This window comes from Talpa occidentalis, unplaced genomic scaffold, assembly GCF_014898055.3.
Source record: "Talpa occidentalis isolate TD23 unplaced genomic scaffold, MPIMG_talOcc4v2.1 talOcc4.12, whole genome shotgun sequence".
NCBI classification, from domain to species: Eukaryota; Metazoa; Chordata; class Mammalia; order Eulipotyphla; family Talpidae; genus Talpa; species Talpa occidentalis.
The window spans coordinates 66,352,253-66,376,691 of NW_023601212.1; the positions used below are offsets into that span (position 1 = coordinate 66,352,253).

The window sequence follows — 24,439 nt, forward strand, 5'->3', positions numbered from 1 at the left end:
GTATATAAACTGTCTTTTTCTTCCACTCCGTTAGTTGTAGGATCTCAGCCCATTATGTGAGCATCAGTTCTAATTATCAGAGTTGAGCTGCTTGCAGTGGGACCTGGATTTCAGATCTTTCCCCACTGTGGGAAGGGCAAGGAATGGCTCTATTGACTGAATTGTGTAATATTCAAATGATATAATGTGCATAGTCAATTCCAACAGCAAACAGCTGGGTTAATAGTTTGTTGCCATTTGAATCCAAGGGACAGTTTCCAGAGTAAGGGGGCACTTCGTATCTCCCTTACTGAGTTTGCATGTCAGGCTGTAGTACAGCAAACATGTATTAAGATAAGGGATGGCCCAATGGATCAAAGGTTCACCTGGTATAACAAGCATAGGGAACAAACAAGCCTATCTTAAGGAAGAATTTCAAATAGAGAATGTCCAGGAGTAAAGAAGGACTAGTATGAGACTGTAACATAGACATATATTTAATATAATATATATGTGATCTTGGTTACAGATACATATTTGGTGCTTTATTTATCAATGACTGAGTCACAGGGTATACAATGTAGCAGATACAAAATTAGAAGATAAACACAATTGTTTCTAAGTGAAAAATGTACTGGGTAAGTGCTGATGAATTTATTTCCAAACTTTTCTTTCCAACATCTTTCTCTGGGAGATGTTTCCTGAAGATGAGTTATAAGTTGTAGCATTAAAAAAATTAGTTCCCTTTAAATCTGATACTGTGTAATATAACAAGAACTTTTGCCAAAAATTATCCAGATTGTTTCTCTCGTTTGGAAAATTGATCAGCGTTTCCCGTTGTCTTAGTATCACTTAAGCCATACATTTCCTAGATAGTTAAATGCTTTAAATGTACTCATTATTACATAACTGTGGCTAGACCCATATTTTTTAAGTGTTTCCTTCTGGAAGGGAGAGAAGAGACTGGGAGTAAAGAAGGGAAGTTAGAGGGGATATCCTGGTGAGACAAGTAACTTTAAGCTGTATGTGAATGCTAAGTTGTGAATTCATAGCTTCTCTGTTATAAGAATAACTAATTATTATTAAACTGTGAAGTAAGGCTAACGTTCTCTCCTTAATTTTTTTTTCCTTTCACTCTCTGCTATGTGTTTCCACTCAAACCCACAAATGGCTCCTCAGTTGAAAGAGCTGATCTTTTCAGTTCCGGGATGGTTAACTGTTACGAAGGAAAGCGTTCCTTTCAATATCTATTGCTCTGGTCTCGACCTACTTGAGTGAAAGTATATTGAATCTAAGTAGCAGTTGTTATACTGTTAATTAAAGAGCCTTGTCTAAACAGTGTCAAATACTTTCTTACTTAACTGAATGGAGAGACTAGAAAACCAGAAGGTCTAACAGCAATTCAGTCAGATCAGACCGATTTGCATCAAAACCTCATGTCCAGAACCTACAGAGTTGCCTGGCCCTTGGGTTTGGACACTAGGTTGTTAGGAACTGAGTTCTCCCCACTCTACTTTCTGCACATGCAAGCCAAATGGGGAAAGTGGGTCCTCCCTCCACATTTGTTCATTCCTCTAGTTGAGACTCCCTAGGATGCTGGTCTGTGAGTAAACAAATACCTTCCTGCAAATCTTGCCGACTACAAGCAGCAAAGTTGCCCTTCAATGCTTCCTACTGTGTTCACTTCACAAGGCCAGGTGCTCGCTGCTTTACCATTCTCCGCTTTCTCGCCTTTACGCTCGTGGCCCTTTCTGTCCCAAACCTTCTGAGTTCCCAAGAAACACAGGAAAGAGTCTGCTTGATGGGATTTATTCAGGGTAAAAATCATTTCCTGAAATATAAGTAAGCTCTTAAATTAATCTTATCATCAAATTTGTAAGGCATAGATAGCAAAGCCCTGGCAGGGAATGGTTATTAGTTTACCGGTTGATTTGCTAGTAATCAAGTTTTTGTTGAACTTCTGGCCATCTATTATTTTTGGGGAGAGGGCTAGTAACTTCACACTTTTGAAATGGAGTGTTTATAGAGAATACATGGGCCAAGCAAAATCCAGGGCTTTGCAATAGATAAAAATGAAAACAAGTTCTCTTTATACATTAAAAACTCAGGTCTACTTAAAGCAAATATTATATAGCAGGTAATGGCAGTACTCAGGGTCTGGGAAGTGGGGTAAAAAGATTTCAATACATTTGATTCTATGGGTTTTTGCAATTTAAATGTTTGAAAGCAAAGTTACTGAAATTCCTCAGTCAGTTCTGCATTTCAGAATATGTTTATCAGTGAGAGAATGTGTGTGTGTGTGGAGGGGGGGTAATTCACATGAATAAGTGCTGCTTTCATACACATACATGTAACACAGCCCCTAATTTACTGTAGAGTTGCTAGTCATCTCTGTTGGGGTCTAATTTAGATTCTAATCTAATGGGACCCCCAAACTATAGCAAACCCAGGCAGAAAAACATAGGTTATGGCCCATTCACTGCCTGACCATATCTTAGGTTTCTCTCAAGAGTGAGAAGCATAAACTCCTATTCCCATTAACCACAGTTTGGTTCCACCACCTCTACACATCCCAGTTGCACATACAGCTGTAGTTACATTTTCACAGGGAAGGAAAATGCAAACACCACAGGTTCTTGCATTAAGCACTCTCCCAGGCAATTTACTCAAGAAAAAGTGGGGAGGAAGAGGAGGAGGGAAAGGGAGTGATAAATAGCTTTTAAACATCTTTTTTTCCTGGAAAGATCATCATACTTTTGCTAATTTCCCAGAATTAAAAGCATGTATTTTCTTTGTGTTACCATAGAAACCAGGATTTTTTCCCTTTGTCTAAGTTTAAAAACACTTGCAAAATCTTTCAAAGAAATTTTCCAGGGTAATTTTAATGTTTGTTATCTCATTGTCACCTGCAATATTTGTACTCTTTTATATCTTATTCCTGTGTTAGAAGAGTTTCTAATGTGTGTGCATGTCTCTGTGTGTAATGCTATAAATTTATATATATATATAAAGTATTACTTTTTGATTGGAATGTTTTCATTTTTAATAGCCTTTATAGCATTGTTCTTGTGGTGCTTTTCCTGCCTCTGGCCTCCTGGGCAGCTTATAAAATGATGAAGGCCTTTCTTACCTTCCACTGACAAGTCTACCCACTTTTACAGGTGTGCAGTCAATTTGTAATACAGTTAATCTGAATCTTTGTAACATCAACCATCTGGGTGAGTCCTACTTAATTCTCTGGGCATGTTCACAAAACACTTGGCTATTGCAAGTGATGTGAATAAAATACTTGTATTTTTAATTAAATTAAAAAATGTTTAGGCATTCATGAAAAAAACAATTCACCTAGATTCTTGGGTCCTTAAATTTTCTAGCTGCTTTAGAAAGTGAAGGACTGTAACTTTATGCTGATTTGCAACTAGCAGTGTAGCTAGTTGCCGGGAAAGGTGGTGCCAGAAATGTCTTACTGAATGGCAGTCACTTGTACACAACTTCTTCATTTGTTGATCTGGCCCAGCTGTCAACTGCTTGATGATGGTCTTTCTTTGAAGGGAGTGATATCGACAAATATGAATGAGCTCATACCACACTAGCAATTGTTGACTGTAGACCAGTTACTCCAACCCATTTTCAGAAAATGAAATGACAATTGTTCAGGAAGGGCCTATTATTCCTTGGAATTACCAAAAAAAGAAATACTCAACAAACACAGTGTTTACAGGAAGAATAGAGTAATACAGCTGCTTCACTTTCAATATTCTTATGAAATAACTGTGTAAGTGGGCAACAAACATGTGACACTAGTTGTGTGTGAATGAAAAGGGGAGAAAAAAGGAGGAAAATACAAGACTGAACAATGTGATCTTCTACTTAAAGATTGCAGAATTTATTAATTCTTTAGAAAATACTTTTTTTAAATGAACTCATTAGCCTCATCTTGTTTACCATCATGCATAGTTTACTTTCATTCTCTTTATCACTAAATTACATAAATCATTACTTAATCAAATCTACTAAAGACTAAATATTTTTTTAAATTCTAGCAAGGCTTATAATAAGGAGATATATAATTAAAAGCTTAAATCTACTAAAAAAATACCTTGGTCTAGCAATCAGCTGTGCATGGGCATAAATGGGCATAATTAAACTCATTAATGCAGGGAGGAAAATAGGAAGAAAAGATGGACTGCAAAAAGACTAAATTATTTTGCAAAATGCAGAGCACTTTAAAACCCCATCTCACTTCAAAGGCCTCAACATGTAGTCAAACTAATGTTTCCAACAATCATCTGATATTTTGAAGATACTCATCATTTACTAAAAGCCAGAAGGCATCATAAGATAATTAAACACCTTAGTGTACCAGCCCTCTGATAACAGGTAGGAGACCACTGAAATGGACAGCAATGTGTTTGCTTAAAAAGGGAAATCATTATATTCCCCATACAATTACACCCTACCTTATTTTGACCCTAATCCTTCCTCTCCCCGCCCCTTCCTCCCACCCCGCCCCTGTAGTGTGTCTCTGGTTTATAGTTGCTTGTTGAATTTGATTTTTACTTTGTATTAATTAGTCTTTTTCCTGGTCTCTTATTTAGGTTTTCTAAATTCTTGCTATGAGTATTTTTCTTTTTCTTTCTGACTTACTTTGCTGAGCATGATCCCTTCTAGCTCCATCCATGTTGCTGCAAACTGCATGTTTATCTTTTTTGATTGCTGAGTAATGCATACATTGTGCGAAAATGAAAAATGATGTAAGAATTATATAAAATAAAATATTTTTTAAAATGAACAAAGATGTAAAAAATTGAAAAAAAAGGGAAATCGTGGCTGCCCCTTAAAAATCTTACACATTTTACCTTTTACTAACCAAGTTCAGAAATAGAGAACTGACCCTGGATTAGAATTAAAATGAGTGACATCAAGTAATCTCACTAGAAATTAGACTTTCCACATATATCTATTCTTCACAGACCAATTTAAGTAGAGATCCAATACCCAAACCAAATATGAACACATTTTCAGTGATAGTATATTCTCATGGTAATTTTTCTTGCTCTAGGCAATTTTTTTTGTGATCTGATTAGGTTTGACAAAAACAGATTGAGTAGGGCTTATGAAGAATGGGGTAGAAAAAAAACTGGGGAAGGAAGGAACTCAGACAATAGATAAACATCCAAAACAAAATGGGCATAAAGTGCAAGCAGCGGTCCCTGGGATTTTCCCTGTTTGGGTAGTTTTGAGCAAAGCTGCTATAGGCAGATGTGCAGGTTGCTGGAAATGCAGGTGTTACTGTGGAAGAAGAACTCACAGGATGATCCTCATAGCCCAAGTAAGTTACTACTTGATTAACTCCTGATAGAACTCAGAGCGCACGAAGCGAGGCAGCGAATCCTTTTCCATCAGGGCGTGGATTCTTTTCTGTGCCACATCAAAGCTGCTCAGAGAAGGTTCCACCAGGTTCTTCATTGTGATATCCTTCGTGAAGTGATCAATATTCACCTGTGGGAAACAGGGCCATACAGGTCAAACACCTGTGGTCAAACAGGTTACGCCAGGACCCAGGATTTGAGAAGTGGAATTTCTCACCAATGAAACACACAAGGGGAAGATAGTCATAAAAACACAATATCACTCAGCAATCAAAAAGATAAACTCATGCCATTTGCAGCAACATGGATGGAGCTGGAAGGGATCATGCTCAGCAAAATAAGCCAGAAAGAAAAAAAAAATACCAGATGGGCTCACTCATAACAGGAGTTTAGACAACCTAAATAAGAGAACAGGAAAAAGAATAACTATAATAAAGAAAAAATCAAAATCAACAAGCAGATACACACCAGAGACACACTACAGGGTGAGGGGGGGAAAGGAGGGATTGCTGTCAAAATAAGGGGGTGCAATTGTATGGGGAATATAACCAAGATGAAAATGCATACATTGTGCAAAAATTGAAAAATGATGTAAGAAACATATAAAAAAAAAAAAACTTTACTACGAGGTTAAAAAGAGTGAAAGATGTCACTTCCATTTTATGAATATTGGGGTACAATAATTGATGCTCCAATAAATGACTCAGATTAAGAGCCAACCAATGTCCGAAGTTCTCCAATCAGCTAGTGAGCAGGCCTCCAAAAATCTTTACAGCAATGCTAAGGAGCCTTTTGTAGGGAAAAATACCTTTATATACTTTCACCTTCATGTTTGTATAAAGGTGAAGTGGCTTCCTCAAGATCACATAGCTAATAAGGGTCCTGATGCCTAATCCCACAACCTCCCTACCCCAGCACTTGTTTTCATGCCTAGTGGAGAGAGTGAAGAAGGAGAAAGATCTGACCAGAAATCCAGGACCTTTTGCATGGTTCCAGAAAAGCAAGGAAACATGGTCTTTTCTGAAACAAACCATAATAATAACAAAAACAGCACTGAATATTTTTTGGTGTTTCACCTGTTTCAGGTACTGTCCTGATGAGCTCACTTAGTCCTACAACTCTACAAGACAGACAGTGGCATCGAAGTTTTACAGCTGAGGAATAGAAATGTTAAGTGATTTGCCCAAGATATCTAAGTGACAGAAGAGTCAAAGCCCAGCAATACAGGCTTCTTTGAAATCAACACACAATCAAATAATGGTATATTGTCTTCCAACATCTCTAGCACCATTAATTTGTGATAATTTGATTTTCATGAGCAGATACTTTGTCCCAACTACAGTGTAAATGGCAAAGGCCTAGGGGAAAACAAAATAACAAAGGTGAGTAGAAAAAAAAGGAGAATTTTCAAGAAAAAAAGAATGGGTAGGGAAGAGGAAGAGAGAAAAGATGATAGGCATTAATTAGCTCAGACACCGAGATGTATGTTTTCAAATCCACTGTTTAATTTCGTCCTCACAACAAACCTGCGAAATAGTCATCATTATGCCCATTTTCACAAAGAATCTAAGCTTAGAGAGACCCAATAATTCATCATAAATCACACAACTAGTACCGTTCCCACTTGACACAACCAGCTACCAAAGCAAGACCACACTTCTAGAAAGTGGTTGAGACTTGACTCAAGTTATATTGCTCTGATTGTAGGGCACTCTGAGCTGCTCCCAGGCAAGAGAAGCCTAAGGTCTCACACGCCTGCATTCGCTGGAGAGTCCTCCTGGACTGACCCTCTCTTACCATGCTCGCGCGCCCACCCTCAGGACCTACCTCTTTAGGTGCCTCTGTTTGGATGAATTCTTCATAAATTTTCTTTGCCTTCTCAGCCATCTTGGCAGGGGATTTGATCTTCTTGTAGTCCTCACAGGCAATCCAGAACTCAAGATTCTCCTCACTGAATTCAGACTTCAGGAAGCTTTTGAAGCTGGCAAGTCCATCTAACGAGGAAAAACGCCAGTTGGGGAAATTTGTTTATCTAACACTATACCCTGTTGTGCAGCCTTACAAATGTTACCTCATTTATTTCTCATTGCAACATAATACACAGGTGCTGGTCATATAACTATTTCACAAATGAAGTCAGAGAGGTCAAGTAACTTGCCCTGAGAGAGTCAGCTCTCAAGTGGCAGGTTCGGGATTCAAAGTCAGGCAAGATAAATTTACATCATGAAGGTTAACCTGCACATGGCATCAAGAAGCACTAGGGACAATAATGCCATTGTGAATACTTAGCAATCACCAAAAAGGAAAAAAAAATGCATTTAAAACTTAGTTTTGCAGTATAAGTAATATTGATGTTGATATCACAATCCCTTTTTTTTTTTTTCTGTTCTACAAATGATTTTTGAGTAAATGTTATGTTCCAGGCAATATGATCTGAACATTATGGGGAGTAACATTGATGTTGTTCTCACCCTAAAGGAGATTTCAAGTTCTGTGGGAAGCAGAAAGAAAATGAAGAAACAAACAAAAGAAAATTGACACAAAAATAGGAATGGAAGGAAGAGTCCTAACCTTATTCTAGTTTAGGGCAGGCCGCCATGAAGAAGTGATGTTTGACTTGAGGCCTGAAGGGTAAGTGCGAAGGGTCTGAGGAAGCTGCCTCATGGTAACTTATGAATCATTTTGCCCATCAGTGATATGTGAGTTAAAAAATAATAATATAATTGAAACTACTGAGGTTCTGTTTTCAGTGTACCGTTGTTCAGGTAGAATAGACTTCAACTTAACATTTTAAGAAATTGTCTATCCCTCTCTCTATAGATCTTTATCTTTAAATATCTACCTATATATAAATGATCTATTTATCTATCTGAGGATTTGGGGCGTTTGCCTCTCTCTTTCTTTCCCACTTTGCCAGAGTGGTAGATGAGTGCAAAGGAAGATGAGGATTTCTTCTTTGAAATTGAAAATGCACATATGTAAAATTTTGAAACTGAAATTCTAGCAAGTGTATCTAAGGAAAGAATCCATGTCCACTGTTACCTAAGGAAAGTAGATTTCTAGAGGGAAGAGAGAGACCTCTGGCTCCCCGCAGACCGGATCATAATTGCAGGCCAGCCTCGGCAATGTGTCTGGCGTACTGCTTTGCCTCTTAGGACAGAGACGGCAGTGACTAGTACATCAGGGCCCCATTTTCCTTGAACTTGTCCCCCATGAGGAGATAATTCTACACTCCATTAGTGCTATGTGGGGAACATATTCATGTATTGAATTCATTTCCTTTGACCTAATTTCAATCTATTTCCTCTTCCCATAAATACTTCTCCTTACTCCTCATTATAGTGCCTGCATTTTATTCATTAATCATTGCCTAATACATTGATTTCATGTAACATGTACAAAATGTGTGTGATGATAAACCAGAGATATTTGGTTGTCTTTTATTCAATTTGCCATCTATACATTTTCACAGTCTCCATGCTTTTCACAGTCCCTGCAACCACACTGAATTCTAAAGAAACAGAATGGCTAAGTGATAATTAATTTGGGTTTGGGTCACTGGTGATCTCTGGATCCGAATAAAATCCTTTGCATTTTAATTTGTTCTTCCCTGTGCTTAACTGAAAAACACTTTTTTTTTTTCTTTTCTGGTTGATCTGGGAGAGGAGTTTTTGGGAGGAATGATAAAATTTTTTTTCTAGAAACCTACCTAGAAAAATTACATTAAAACTATTTGATAATATGTACCTACATAAAATCAGGTAGATTTTCTCTCTCTCCCTACCCATACTTTCCTACTATATTTCCAATGCTATTTGTTATAATTTAGTAACATGGGACTCAATATCTACACTGAAAGAAGAAATAAGGCCTAGTTCTTTCTCTGTCAGTGTTAAAGTTTTCATTGTTTCTTTTTTTTTTTTTTTTTTTTTTGTGGGACCCTTGCTGGTGGCCGGAGAACAAACCGGTGCTGCAGAGGCTGCGGACCCGCCCAGCTCTCAACCACTGCTCCACCAGGGGAGGCCCAAGTTTTCATTGTTTCTTAAAGCACAGGTGTCAGGTAGTCTCTGGACAATTCTCAGTACTTTCTAGCTGCCAGGAAATGACAGCAGGAATGAAGTCCTGTGAGCTTGCTCGCAATCAAGTCTAAGACTATAGAGGAAACAACTTCACAGATGTCTGTAGCTAATTTATTCTCATTAAGTCAATGTCCACCCAGCCCATCAAGCTCTCTGAATCACCCATTCTGTGAAAGGCAGAGATAAATCCCAGGCCTCTCAAACATAGTTATTAATGACCAGAGGATGCAGGCCAGGATTCCTCAACAATGTTAACATATACCACCTATCCAGGGAATGAGCTAGATAAAGAACTTTCCAGTGCCCTGAGTTCATTTCCTAGGGATTGATTTCATCACTCTCATCAAATTCCACAATATTATTTTAAAACTTTTTATCAGTGTACATACTTAAAGTGCCTCATACAATAACTTTGTATCTTGTTGGTTGGGACCCACTCAAAGTTATTCTTTCTTTCATCCTGCTTGTGGGGACTCTTAGCAGGGTCCCTTCTAGGACCCTCTAAAATTTCTCTCCAGATACTGACTCCTCCTTAACCTCTGATTTTCAATTGGTCCATTCTTCAGAATTCCCATCTATTGAATTCCCATCACCTTGAGGAAAGCTTCCCATGTTGAAGTCCAGACCAAATGCCTCTATTCTGCAAAGAACACACATATGTCTTCTTTACCTACAGCATTGTCCTGCCCACTACACATCCAGCTAAAACCCCAAGCATACATCTCTGATGAATCACCACGTTCTTCCTGGTAGAATCTGCAAAGAGTCTCAGAATACCGTTCAGCACGCCTTGAGCGTCCACTACCTAGGAAGCAGATGAAGCCCACCTGATCCTCCAGTCTGGAGTAAACACTCTGGGTTGTGACCCACATTGTAATCCCTGGGCCTAACATGTGGTGTCACTTTTGACATCCATGTAAAATAGAATAGCAGCCTGTAGAGTAAGGAAAAAGTATCAGGCTTTTCTGCCCTCCTGCCATTAGGATAGATGAGGGAACCCTGTGGTCCTGAATGCATGCCTGATGGCGGGCACCTGAAGTGGGTACACCTGGGCTGCTGAGAGACTGAGTTTATAAGGGCAGCATCATGGGGATGCCAGCAGAAGCCAAGAACAAACAGAAGCCGAGAGAAGAAGAGAAGCAGAACACCAGAGAGAGCCCAGATAGAGTGAGGATTTGCTGGGGGCTGGGAGGACTGCCAGCCTCCTGGCCCCCCAGCACCCCTGCCTGCCATATGCCTGGTAAATCTAAATGAAAGACCTGCAAAAGCCACTGAGGACTCTGACTCCTCCTTTACCCGGTCTGCTGGATCAGAGAACCTGCTCAGTGGCCTGTCCTGCCCTTATACAGCCCTACCAAAGAACAGAATGAAACACCTAGCAAACCATTTTGAAAATCCAAGGCATGTTAGACACATTCAAGTCAGATTTACATAAAGGACAAATGTGGAAAGCGAGAGTGATTAATGCAAATCATCCTCAGGGGAGAAATTGTGACATATTATTGGTAGTTATTGGTAATAAGTACCATTACACAGCTGCATGGGTCAAAATAGAACAGGCTCTAGAAATGAGATTGGGGTTGGACTGTCACATGCTACGTTACTGTATAACTTGGGCTACGTATCTAATGCCTCCGGGTCCTCAGCTGTCTCATCTGATAAATGGAGATAAATAATTGACTCTACCTGATAGGATTAAATAATTTAGAAAAGCTCTGACATGGTGTTGAATATAGTAACTCTAAAATGTTGGCTTTTATCATTAATAGTCACACCCAGTTCAAAAGTCATTTTTATCATCATTGAAAACCCAACTTCAATGCCTCTTCTGTGAGGTAGTCTTTACCAATAACCTTCCACCTTTTATCATTATGAGAGATAAGGTCAGTTTGTATTCTTCTGCTAGAATCATTTGCTTATATGACTACCTTTTCCAAAAGGCTGTTAATTCTTTGAGTTCAGGGTTTGGGGTTCACTTATCTTTACCACTCTTTTACACCCAACCTCTTAGTTTAAACCTGTGCATCCATCTAGAGGTTCACAGTTAATTAAAATAGACCCATCATGTCTTGAGAGAAAAGACTTCCCTCCCAAGTCACAGATCAAAAGATCACAAACTTTAAAGAAAGGTTTAAATGTACTTTCTTTGCTGATGCTATAGCATTTTATTTCATAAGCAACTTACCTCACTTTTATGTCTCAGTTTCCTTTTCTAGAAAGGAATTCTGAGAAGATTACTATTGTACTAAATCTTAAAATTACAGCAATTGTTGTGAAAATATATGTAAAGTTGTAGCGTAAATGGTTTTCAGGCTTTTCTGCCCTCCTCACATTAGGATGGCCCTGCCTGATGGGGCACCTGCATTTTGTTACTTTGTTATAAGTTGTGTTATTTACTTCTGTGGGCCATGGCTCAGTACGGAGACATTCTTGAAGGAAAGAAAAGGCAGAAGAGACAGGAGAGAGAAGGGGAAGAAGTAGGCCAGAGAACCCCAGAGAGAAGACTTGATGGGGGTTGGAGGCCACCCCCCCACCTCTGCCTGCCATGTACCTGATTGCTGCACTACATGTAAAAGCTCCATAAAAGCCTGAGAAAGCTACCGAAGGCTCCAGGGCTCTCCTTTACTCAGGTCTGCTCGGATCATAGCTATCCTGCTCTGTTCCCATCCTGGCACTACAAAAGTGCTTAGGGCAGTGCCTGGTCCATGGTGAAAAATTTATTTTGGTGATTGCTTTTATTATTCTAATTTTTCAGTTTAAAGGAAATTGCAGCTGTCAGTGAGGAAGATAATGACAAAGATAAGTCAGTGAAGACAAGGGAGAAAATTGGGAACCAGAGAGAGAAAAGCAGAAGGAAGAGGCAAAAGATAGCAACAAGAAGAGGAGTCTGATCCCAGGGGTTCCCTGCTCCATGGAAGAGATACCCAAATCTCCAGGACATGTTTTGATCTTACAGGACTCCTGGAGAAAAGGAATCTACATAAAAATGTTGCTGCTGCTCTGTTGTAGTTCATTCTTCCTGTGCTCTTAATGACACATAGAAGAATTTAATGTTGCTACCTTATTTCAATGCCCATTGCAGTCTGGGAGTTATGTGCCCGCAGACCTACTAAAGGAACTTGGAGCTAAACATGGAAGATACTGATGCACTTTCAGAATTAAGTCAGGTACACTGCATGATTGAAATGGTTTTTAAAATGAGGGAGGTAAGAGGAATCCTGTTAGCTGAGGGGTGGAGGGAGAGATTGAATAAAAGCTTAATTGTCTTATTATTTTAGAGGTTTGATACCAATTGATTTCATTTTCACTCAAGAATAATGTGGATTTCAGGAATGTTGGGGAGCTATATCAATTATGAGAGTTAATATCCTCCATTAGCACAAAAGGATGTCAGATATTCCTTATAAATTGACACAGATGCCTCTCCTCAAGGTTAAATAATTTAATTGATCGAATCAATCAAGCAAAAAGGGAATGTGAAAAGTTAAATGCTTGTATTTCTCAAAGTATCTTCATTACCTATTTTTCATCTGTCACAGCTAATGTTTCATATTTCTGATCAGAAACTAATTATTTTAACAGATTGAAATAGAAATACCTCACAAGGCTGAGGGGCCAAAATTTGGCTTATAGTTAGTTACTCAAGATGCACAACAGCAGATGTTTGAGGGACAAGGTCAAATATTATTTCTTCAGGCTGGTAATGTTGGGCTACAATTATTAGGGCATGCTGTCACTCTCCTAGTCGTTCTCTAGAAGTAGCCAGACAGATAGCAGAGGCAAGGTGGCAGGAGAGAGACACAGGGCAAGGAGAAGCAGCATAGAGAGAAGCAGAGACAAAGTCTGAGAGGTGATGAGGGGAGGAGACAAGAACAGGAAGAGAGGCAGAGAGAGGAGAGATGGTCTTATTATTATTTTTTTTTTTTTTTTTTTTTTTATAAATTTTATTGTTATATTCCCCATACAATTGCCGCCCCCATTCTGACCCCAATCCCTCCCCTCCCGCCCCGCCCCCCTAAAAGTGTCTCTGGTTCATAGTTTTTTGTTGATTTTGATTTTCACTTTCTTATAGTTTTTCATTTTCCTGGTCCATTATTTAAGTTTTCTAGATTCCTGCTATGAGTGAGACCATCCGGTATTTTTCTTTTTCTTTTTGGCTTATTTCGCTGAGCATGATCCCTTCCAGCGCCATCCATGTTGCAGCAAATTGCATGTGTTTATCTTTTTTGAATGCTGAGTAATATTCCATGGTATATATGTACCACATCTTCTTGATCCAGTCATCTATTTTTGGGCATTTGGGTTGTTTCCAAAGCTTAGCTATTGTAAACAGTGCTGCTATAAACATAGGGGTGCAGGTGTTCTTTGGAATTGATGTTTCTGTGTCCTTTGGGTAAATACCTAGGAGTGGAATTGCTGGGTCATATGGAAGCTCTATGTTTAGTAGGTCCAGAAATCTCCACACAGCTTACCACAGTGGTTGGACCAGTTTGCACTCCCACCAACAGTGCAGAAGAGTTCCTTTTTCTCCACACCCTCGCCAACATTTGTTGTTGCTAGTTTTTTTAATATGTGCCATTCTCACTGGTGTAAGATGGTATCTCATGGTAGTTTTGATTTGCATTTCCCTGATGACAAGTGATGTTGAACATTTTTTCATATGCCTGTTGGCCATTTGCATTTCCTCTTCAGAGAAGTTTCTTTTAAGCTCTTCTGCCCATTTTTTGACTGGATTATTTTCTTTGTTGTTGTTGAGTCTCATCAGCTCTTTGCAGATTTTTGTGATCAGTCCTTTATCATTAGTGTTGGGTGCAAAAATGTTCTCCCAGTTGGTGGGGTTTCTCTTTGTTTTTGTTATTGTCTCTTTTGCTGTGCAAAAGCTCTTTAATTTGATATAGTCCCAGCTGTTTATCTTTGCCTTCACTATCACTGCTTTGGGTGATGTGTCTGTAAAGATGTCTTTGATGTGCAAATCACGTAGTGTTTCGCCTATATTTCCTTCTATATATTTTATGGTTTCAGGTCTTATGTCTAGTTCTTTAATCCATTTTGAGTTGATTTTTGTGTATGGTGTGAGGTGGTGGTCAAGCTTCATTCTTTTGCATGTAGCGACCCAGTTTTCCCAGCACCATTTATTGAACAAACTTTCTTTGCTCCAATGCATAGTCTTTGCTCCTTTGTCAAAGATTAGTTGACCATAAATCTGTGGGTTTATTTCTGGATTTTCTATTCGATTCCATTGGTCTGTATGTCTGTTCTTGTTCCAATACCATGCAGTTTTGATGATTATGGCTTTGTAGTATAGTTTGAAGTCTGGGAGTCTGATGCCTCCATTCCCTTCTTTTTTTTTCAGGAGAGCTTTGGCTATTCGGGGTTTTTGTGTGATTCCATATGAATTTCATCAATAATTTTTCTATTTCTTTGAAGAATGACATTGAAATTTTGATTGGAATAGCATTGAATCTGTATATTGCTTTTGGAAGGATGGCCATTTTAATAATGTTTATTCTTCCAATCCATGAGCAGGGGATGTCTCTCCATTTCTTTGTGTCTTCTTCTATTTCTTTTAACAGTGTTTTATAGTTTTCTTTGTATAGGTCCTTTACCTCTTTTGTTAGATTTATTCCCAAATATTTGATTTTTTTTGTTTCAATAACAAAAGGGATGGTCTTTTCGATTTCTTCTTCTTCAGATTTATTGTTTGTGTATAGGAAGGCTACTGACTTTTGCGTGTTGATTTTGTATCCTGCCACTTTACTGAACTGATTGATGAGTTGAATTAGCTTTTCTGTGGAGTTTTTGGGGTTCTCTATGTATAATATCATATCGTCTGCAAATAGTGATAGTTTGACTTCTTCTTTTCCTATTTGGATTCCTTGGATGTCTTTCTCTTGTCTTATTGCCCTGGCTAGGACTTCCAGTATTATATTGAAAAGCAATGGTGAGAGTGGACATCCTTGTCTTGTTCCAGATCTTAATGGAATTGCTTTCAGCTTTTCACCATTGAGAATGATACTGGCTGTTGGCTTGTCATAGATGGCCTTTATGATGTTGAGGTATGTTCCTTGTATCCCAAGAACTTCAAGGGCTTTTATCATGAATGGGTGTTGCACTTTGTCGAAAGCTTTCTCAGCATCTATTGATATTATCATATGGTTTTTATATTTCTTTTTGTTGATGTGTTGGATAACGTTGATTGATTTTCGGATGTTAAACCATCCTTGTGCCCCTGGAATGAATCCAACTTGGTCGTGGTGAATTATCTTATGGATACATTGTTGGATTCTGATAGCTAAAATTTTATTGAGGATTTTTGCATCAGTGTTCATTAGGGAGATTGGCCTGTAGTTTTCCTTTTTTGTGTTGTCCTTGTTCGGTTTTGGTATTAGTGTAATGTTGGCTTCATAGAACGTGTTTGGTATTGTCCCTTCCTTCTCAATTTTTTGGAAGAGTTTGTGAAGGATAGGCACTAATTCGTCTCTGAATGTTTGGTAGAATTCATTTGTAAATCCATCAGGTCCTGGGCTTTTGTTTTTGGGGAGGTTTTTGATTACCATTTCAATTTCGCTAATTGTAATTGGTCTGTTTAGGTGTTCTATTTCTTCTTTATCTAGCTTTGGGTGATTGTAGAGTTGTAGGAATTTGTCCATCTCCTCTAGATTGTTAAACTTGTTTCCATATAACTGTTCATAGTAGTTACTGATTATTCTTTTGATTTCTGCTGTGTCCGTTGTGATTTCTCCTCTTTCATTGATGATCCTGTTTATTTGTGCTTTCTCCCTTTTTCCTTTGTGAGCCTGGCTAGGGGTTTGTCTATTTTATTGATTTTTTCAAAGAACCAGCTCTTGGTTTCATTGATCTTTTGGATTGTTTTTTTAGTTTCAATTTCATTTATTTCTGCTTTGGTTTTTATTATTTCTTTTCTTCTACTGGTTTTGGGGTTTTCTTGTTGTTCTTTTTCTAGATCTTTGAGCTTCGAGATTAGGTTGTTTCTTTGCGTTCTTTCTTGTTTCTTGATGTGAGCTTCTATTGCTATATATTTTCCTCTTATTACTGCTTTTGCTGCATCCCATACATTTAGGATTTTGGTGTCCTCCTTGTCGTTCAATTCAAAAAATTTTTTAATTTCTTCTTTGATCTCCTCATTAGTCCAATGGTCTTCCAGTAGTGTGGTTTTTAATCTCCATGAGGTAGGAAAGTTCCTTGCCTTCTTTTTATGGTTTATTTCTAGTTTGATGCCTTCATGGTCAGAAAAGATGGTTGATATGATTTCAATCTTGGTGTATCTGTTGATGTTTGTCTTGTGCCCCAGTATGTGATCGATCCTGGAGAATGATCCGTGTGCGCTTGAGAAAAATGTGTACTCCGTTTTTTTGGGGTTTAGTGTTCTATAGATGTCTGTTAAGCCCAATTGCTCTAGGTCTTTATTTAGAGCTTTGGTTTCTTTACTTATTTTTTGTCTTGTTGATCTATCCATTGTTGATAGTGGTGTGTTGAAGTCTCCCACTACGTATGTGTTTTCTCTGATGTCTGTTTTCAGAGAGGACAACAGTTGTCTGATATATTTTGGTGCTCCTTCGTTTGGTGAGTATATGTTAATGAGTGTTATTTCTTCTTGAAGTATTGTCCCCTTGATCATAATGTAGTGACCATTGGGGTCTCTTTTATCTTTTTGAGTTTGAAATCTGTTTTATCTGATATAAGTATAGCTGTTCCTGCTTTCTTTTTTGGTCCATTTGCTTGTAGGATTGTTTTCCATCCTTTAACTTTGAGCCTATTTTTATCTTTTGTAGCTAAATGTGTTTCCTGGAGACAGCAAAAGGTTGGGTTTTGTTTCTTAATCCAGGCTGCAACTCTGTGTCTTTTTATTGAAGAGTTTAGTCCATTTACATTTAGAGTTAATATTGATATGTTAACATCTGTATTTGCCATTGTTTTGTCTTTCCTTTGATTTTATTTATTTATTCTTTTAATAACTTTTTTTTTTTTTTTTTTTTTGGCCTTCTTTCATTGTTATTCGTCGCTCTGAGGTTCTGGCTTTAGAACTCCTTGTAGTATTTTTTGGAGTGGGGGTTTAGTTGCAATGAAATTCCGGAGTTTCTGTTTGTCTGGGAAGGTCCATATTCTTTCTTCAAAGAGGAAGGAGAGCTTTGCGGGATAGAGTATTCTTGGTTGGCATCTGTTTTCTTGGAGTCTGTTGACTATGTCCCTCCACTCTCTCCTTGCCCGTAGTGTTTCTTCGGAGAAGTCTGATGTCAGCCTGATTGGTTTTCCTTTGAATGTTATCTGTTTCTTCCCTCTTGCCAGCTTCATTATTTTTTCCTTGTCCTGGATTCTTGGGAGCTTTACTATTATGTGTCTTGCTGTATTTTTCCTTTCGTCGTGGAAGTTTGGTGTTCTTCTTGCTTCTTGTATATCAATTTTCAGCTCCTTCTTCACATTTGGGAAGTTCTCTTCAATTATCTCTTTGAATATTTTCTCTGTTCCTACATCTCTCTCCTCTCCTTCTGGTATTCCTATAACTCTTATATTTCCTTTCCTCATGGAGTCCGATAGTTCCCGAAGTCTTTCTTCGTTCTTTTTCCTTCGTACTTCTCTTTCCTTCTCTGTTTTGGTTCTTTTTATTTCTGTGTCTTCAAGATTACTTATTCGTTCTTCCATTTCATCTATTCTGCTTTCATTGCTTTTCCCAGAATTCTTTAGTTCTTCCATTAATTCTTTGATCTCCTGCATTTCTTTTACTTCCCTCTTTAGGGACTCAATTTCTTTCTTCTGACCATTGTTTTCCCTCTCTAGGGACTCAATTGCATTCTTCTGATCGTTGATTATTTTTCCCTTATCATTGTTTTCCTTTATGACTTCTGTCAGTTTTTTAATCACGGCAATTTTAAATTCTCTTTCTGGAAGGCTCAGAAATTCTTCCAAGTTATTGTCGTTGCAATCTGGGGGCTGGCTTTCTTTTTGTGGTGTGCTTTTTCTCTGGAGAGGTGCTAGGTTGCGTGTGGTTCTTCTCCTCCCTACTGTCTGTTTTCTAATTTGCCGTATGCGTTGGGACACTATGTTGTTGGGACTTGCCGGCATCTTGGGTGGGCTTCTCTGTTCCCCTCTGGTTCTTCCAGGAGTCATCTGTCAGTTTCAAGCAGCCTTTACTGGAGAAAGGTCCCTGTTCTAAAATGCCGATGTGGGGACACACTCCCCTGTGCGCCTGGTCTGCCCGGCGGTGGGTTCCTGCTCCCCTCTGGGCTTGGACTGCAGGCCAGAGGGGGTCTGGCGTGGGCGAACTTCCCCCGCTCACCTCTGGCTCCTGAGGAAGCCTTCTGCAGGTAGTCTTTACTGAAGAAATGTCCCTGTTCTAAAATGGTGATGTGGGACACACTCCCTGCGCTTCTGGTCTCAGGCACACTATTCTGCGCGCCTGGTCTGCCCCGGCTGTGGGTGCTCGCTCTCCCTGTGGGCTCAGACTACTTGTTCAGAAGGGGCCCGGTGTGGGCTAACTCCCCAGCTGGCCACTAGCTCCTTCAGTAGCCTGTGCTGGGGTCAAGTCGCTAGGTGGCACCAGAGATCTCTCCTAGAGCCCTTGGGGAGCTGATTTTCCACCCCCTGGGACAGGGAGCAGAGCGGGGATGGTAGGGTACACCTCAACGGCTTTGGGGTGCTGTGTCTGCCTTGTGCCCCACCGTCGTGGGGAACCCACGCCCCTAATTTCGTGCCCCGGGTCTCAGTTCCAAAGCCCTCAGTTCCAGGACGCGGGCTGTAGCCCAGATCAGTGGCGCGGGAATGGCGCCTTTTGAATCCCGCTCCCCTGCCTGGGCGCCTTGTTCCTGCTCACTCAGGGAGGGCCTCCGCCGGGTCTCAGTTCCAAAGCCCTCAGTTCCAGGACGCGGGCTGTAGCCCAGATCAGTGGCGCGGGAATGGCGCCTTTTGAATCCCGTTCCCCTGCCTGGGCGCCTTGTTCCTGCTCACTCAGGGAGGGCCTCCGCCCGGGTCTCAGTTCCAAAGCCCTCAGTTCCAGGACGCGGGCTATAGCCCAGATCAGTGGCGCGGGAATGGCGCCTTTTGAATCCCGCTCCCCTGCCTGGGCACCTTGTTCCTGCTCACTCAGGGAGGGCCTCCGCCGTCTCCCCGCAAGCCTAGGTCGCAGGCGCAGGGCCCTGGGCAGCTGCAATCCGAGCGCCGCTTTCGCGCAAGCTTACCGGGCGGCCGGGGCTGTGTGCTGGTGCTGGGCTCCTCCTGGTGGGCGGGGCTCTCTTTACTGGCGCCTGGAGCTCACCTCCGTGGCGGATCCTGCAGGGTTCGCCTCAGCTCCCGTTCACGGGGTGTGGTGGCTGAAATAGTTCCTTTCCACTCACAGTCCCACTTGCTGCATCCGTTTTTCTTGTTGGGTGTTTTGGTTTGTTGTTTCCCTCGTCTCTGCCGGTCGGAGAGTGCCGCCTCTGTGGGCGGGGGAGGGGAGCAGGGTTCTGCGCTTCCCTCCCTTCTCGTCCTCTTTTATGGCAACTTTCTTCTTCGGGCAGTTTGCTGGAGTCGTCTGTTTATCTTCCCTGTCTCAGTTCTCACTGGGACCTGCCGCTTTTCCTCCCTATTAACTTTTTTAATGGGAGATCTTACTCGCAGCGTCTCCTCACCGCCATGTTGCTCCGCCCCTCCCAAAGTGCTATTCGAGATGGTCTTATTAGAATGGTGTTACTCCCATGGGACACAGTTCTCCTTTCTCTTTGTGCCATCTCTGTGTCTGTACCAGAAATCCTCTTTATCCATTGAGTTAGTTAGAATGGGTAGAAATCCCTTTCAAGGAAGGAATTCTGACTAAAATTCTTATCAAATATTTTTCCACTTATTGCTTGGAAAATGCATTGCCCAGGTGTTTAAAATATTAATTCTTTAAGAGATTAATTATGTGGCACTTTAAGATTAAACACACATACACACTCACACACACTCACATACACACACAAATATATAGAAATACATACTACATATGCATATATAATTAAAATATATATACTAAATTAAATATGAATAGCACATCTACATTTATACAATCACACATACATGTACACATATTTTCCCATCTGAAAATTAAAAAAAGTAGAATCTCAGGCCATGGTGCTCATCTGTTTGTAAGCTGAAAGGCTTTAGTTCCTCCCTCAACATAAACTAAGGTGTTGACATTAACTGCCTCTGGCTTAACTTCTATCCTCATCTTTTCTTATCCCAATGGCTTTCTGTCCCCTTAAAGCTTAAAACAATAGGAACACACAGTCTTCAAAGATTAGTGTGATTGATAGGTCTGTTTATGGGCACACAAATACATGATTTTTATCCTGTTCTATCCAAACCTTGTAAGACATTATGAGGCCAAAATGGAAAAGACAGTAAGGACCTCTGTTTTACTGGGGAAGGTATCTGGAGCACACAGGTGACCCCTGGCTGAGTGACACGGGTGAGCAGGACAGATGGCACTATAGCCTGCTCTGTGAGTCCCCAGCGCCTTCACTGTATTCACATCCTCCACAGCTAGTCAGAAAACCATATTCTCAGCCCCTTCCCTTGCTGAGAACCCTCTGAAAAAGTGAAGAAATGTCAACATTGGGGAAGAAGGGCAACACAAATGTGTTTTTTGTCCCTGTGTCACCCCTGACCTTTATAAAAGATAGGGCAAACTTACAGTTGTTTTGCAGGAGTTTGTCCAGAGAATCGCGCCACTGCAGAGCCTCCTCCGGCGAGGGTCTAAACCAAGAATGAAGAACGGGAAAGGGGACAGCCATAAGATGGAGTCAGCCACACACACCAACAATGACCTGAACTTGGTGTACTTAGAAATGATACAACCGATGACATGACACATGCTCAGGACAAGGGGATTTGGTTTCTTGCATCTCTATGCTACGCGCTGTCATCTCTTAGTGAACAACTTGCTTAGACCCACTGCTTCTTGGAAGCAGTAACTTCTGTTATGAAGTTACATCTGGATATTTTTGTGCACCTCATGATAGTGTCTCCATTGTGATCTTTTTTTCCAAATGTAACTGAATGAAATCTGATTGTCCAGTTTTAGGTACTGAACTCATGTTCTCTGCCTCATCAGAACTACACTTTAACCAGCAGCAAAGGGGCATTTGATGCCACATACACCTGCCACTGTCATCTCATTAAGGCTGGTGGAAGAAGGATGTGTTATGTCACTCATGCTGGGAATGAGATCATAGTAAGTCTACATTTAAGAAGATCTGAGTAAATTTTTCTGACCCAATTAGGATAAGATAATGTTTTTTAAAAAGATTAACTTTCTGAGAAGAAAAGTGGTTCATCTATCATGAATGAGATGTCATAAGCAAATTCTCTAGATGCCCATTCAAAGGGAGGAGGCAACAGCCAACTTATAACTTCCCCTTAGGCTGTTTTTATCTTAATGTTTTTTATGTACAGGAATCCTGCACTCATTTCCTTTCAACCGTCAATTTTTCTCTCACAGCAGGATCCCATCAGGTCAGTGGGCTCTGTCAGGAAAATGGAGGAGGGCCGGGGGTGGGAGAGTCTGCCTTGACTCGCGCTAATGATGTGAGCAATTCACTGTCTAGTCAAGACAGACTAACAAGGCATTTATTTTAATAATAAGCTCAACTGAGGTGTATTTCCTGAATTAGAATTTCCTTCCCTCTTAACTTGTTTACCGTTCAGACAATCCAGGGAAACTTTTGCTTCTGATTTTTAAAAAATAACATCTTGAGATTCCACTTGTATAAATAGATTATCAGCAGAAGTTGTTAAGATAACTGTTAATTATACTTTTTCACTTTGCTGTCCTGGGTTCAGATTCAGCCTCACCGTTTGGATGTAAGGAGTCCAAGATGGTAGCCACATTTTTGGCTTAAGTACTATGAATAATTCCCTCAATTCTCTATTCTTCATTTTGGAACATGTGTAGAGTTTAAGTCCCAATGATTTCTCACTAAATTCTGTGTTTTTATTCTTTAAAGAGCAAAAAATGAAAGTACTGAAACTGATGAAGTCATTTTAGGGGATTTCTTTTTTCTTGGCTAGAAACATAGCTGTCAAAGATGAAAAACTCAACACTGATTCCATGAAAATTTATTTTTAATGAGTGTATTCCTGTCCTTCCCCATCTTCTGCTTAGTAGAAAGATGCACAGGAAGGAGATGACATGAAGAATGGATTACAAGTATGTCCCTGTATTTATATCATAATCTAACTGGAAAAGGATGTTTTTCTAGAAATCAATTACTCCTTTTGTTTCTTCTATATTACTTCATATTGATTACCAGCTTAAAAGGGAGCTTGGGTTCATCCTGTCCTGATTCTCCTATGTGTATTATTTTGTACCTATATTTACACTTCTTAATTCCTTCACTGTGTGGATTCATTATTTTGCATATAATAGGTACTCTCCAAGTCCATATTGGTTGTTGACAGAAACAACAGGACATTAAATTATTGGACAAGTAAAACAGGCTCAGAGCAAGAGAAGGCCTGATTCACTCACAGAATATCTTTCTGATTTTGTTAATATTCTCCTAAAGCACATCCACCTTCCCTCCCCTTTTGCTTCTGGTTAACAGAGAGGGGCCCAGGAAAAGGAAAAGCCAAAAGCAGGTGCTCCCAACTTAGTTAAGTGAGCAGACACAACTTCCCTGGAATGACCCCGTTAAAACCCAGCTAATGGTCAACATCAGAGCTCCTCTCAGCCACAATTAAATTCCTGAAAAGGACATGTGCAGAGCCTGCTCAGGGTTAAATTAGTCCCAATTGATTCAAGGTCACAGTCAAACAGGACTCATCCCCCTCAGCATGAAGCCCAGTGCTCTGATTACCAGCTTAAAAGGGAGCCTAGGTTCATCCTGTCCTGATTCTCGGAATTGGCCAGTCCTCATTAAGTCTGAGTTTTTTGGAAACAAGAGCCACGTAGCTCCAGATGACCAATGCATATCCTTTTTTGCCAGGTGGGTCAGAGCTGACTATGGAGGGCGGGAGGTAGGCTTGGGGTCTCTGTGTGGGTGTGGGGTGAGGTGGAGAAAGCTAGTTCAGATGAAAGGCAAAACACATTTATAGGGATGACTGTGTGTTTTATAATGCCAGTGTAGATGGTTCCGGAAGTGACCATCTCACTTGGCAGTTGTCTCTCCCATTTGCTCATCAAGTCTCTTTCCTGCAGTGATACACTCACTGCATAAAGGTGCAGTTTATGGATCCTGGAGGACATTTCCCATCGCAACCTGTCCTGTGGCACATCCCCTTCATCATTAGCCCACCCTGCAATATTTATGTCAAGTCAATGTGCAATTGATGGTTCCATTTGCCCAGAATTAGTAGGTTTGATGAAAACCACAAATAAAACTTAATTTCAATGATTTCAGCCCCATGAACTATTACTATGGAAAAGTATTTTAACCTCTAAATGCCAGTGTTTTCCTTTTCCTTTCTTTTTTAATCTGCATAATACCCACACATTTAAACACTCCAGCTAATGCTCTTTCATACTGCTGCTTTCGACTAGGAAAGGTTATTTATTGCCATCTTTAAGTGCCTGCTTTATTCCTCCTTCCTTCCCCAAAGTGCTGCCTACCTGCCCACGAGCAGTCTCCATGGTCATCTACAGAGTCCTTACCCCATGGCCAAGAAATCTGGGCACCATGATGGGCATGCAGATAAAACTATGTGACAGGCTTTAATATCTATCTGTTTTCAAACATTGTGCACACATTTCAATCCTGGCAACACTGCTCACTCTCAGTTCACCAGGTAAGAGTGTATGTTAAGACTTGGGGACTGTCCTCTCCTGTGCTCAGGCTAGGTACCATATGGAGGTCACTCTAGAATGATAAAGTGGTAAAAACAACGACAAAGCGTAGTTAATGTGGTTGACATAGGCAGAGAGAAAAGGAACATCTAGAAAATAAACTTAGAACATCCAGACCAATGCCTAAGCATTTGGCAACTTATTATAAGCCATGACAGCAGGTTATCACACAGCCTTAATTTTTTGTAATT

The 24,439-nt window shown here is 40.1% G+C and overlaps 1 protein-coding gene across 1 annotated transcript in view; it reads right to left on the bottom strand.

The window, feature by feature from the left end:
- Positions 1 to 452: 452 nt before the first annotated feature.
- The window catches only part of RGS5 (regulator of G protein signaling 5), a 49,875-nt gene continuing 25,888 nt past the window's right edge, over positions 453 to 24,439 (bottom strand). The window contains exons 3-5 of the mRNA XM_037506600.2: positions 21,099 to 21,160; positions 7,179 to 7,345; positions 453 to 5,481 (exon numbers count right to left, since the gene is read on the bottom strand). Of these exons, the coding sequence (XP_037362497.1) occupies positions 5,320 to 5,481; positions 7,179 to 7,345; positions 21,099 to 21,160 (391 nt within the window). The 3' untranslated portion in view covers positions 453 to 5,319. The remainder of the gene's footprint in view (positions 5,482 to 7,178; positions 7,346 to 21,098; positions 21,161 to 24,439) is intronic.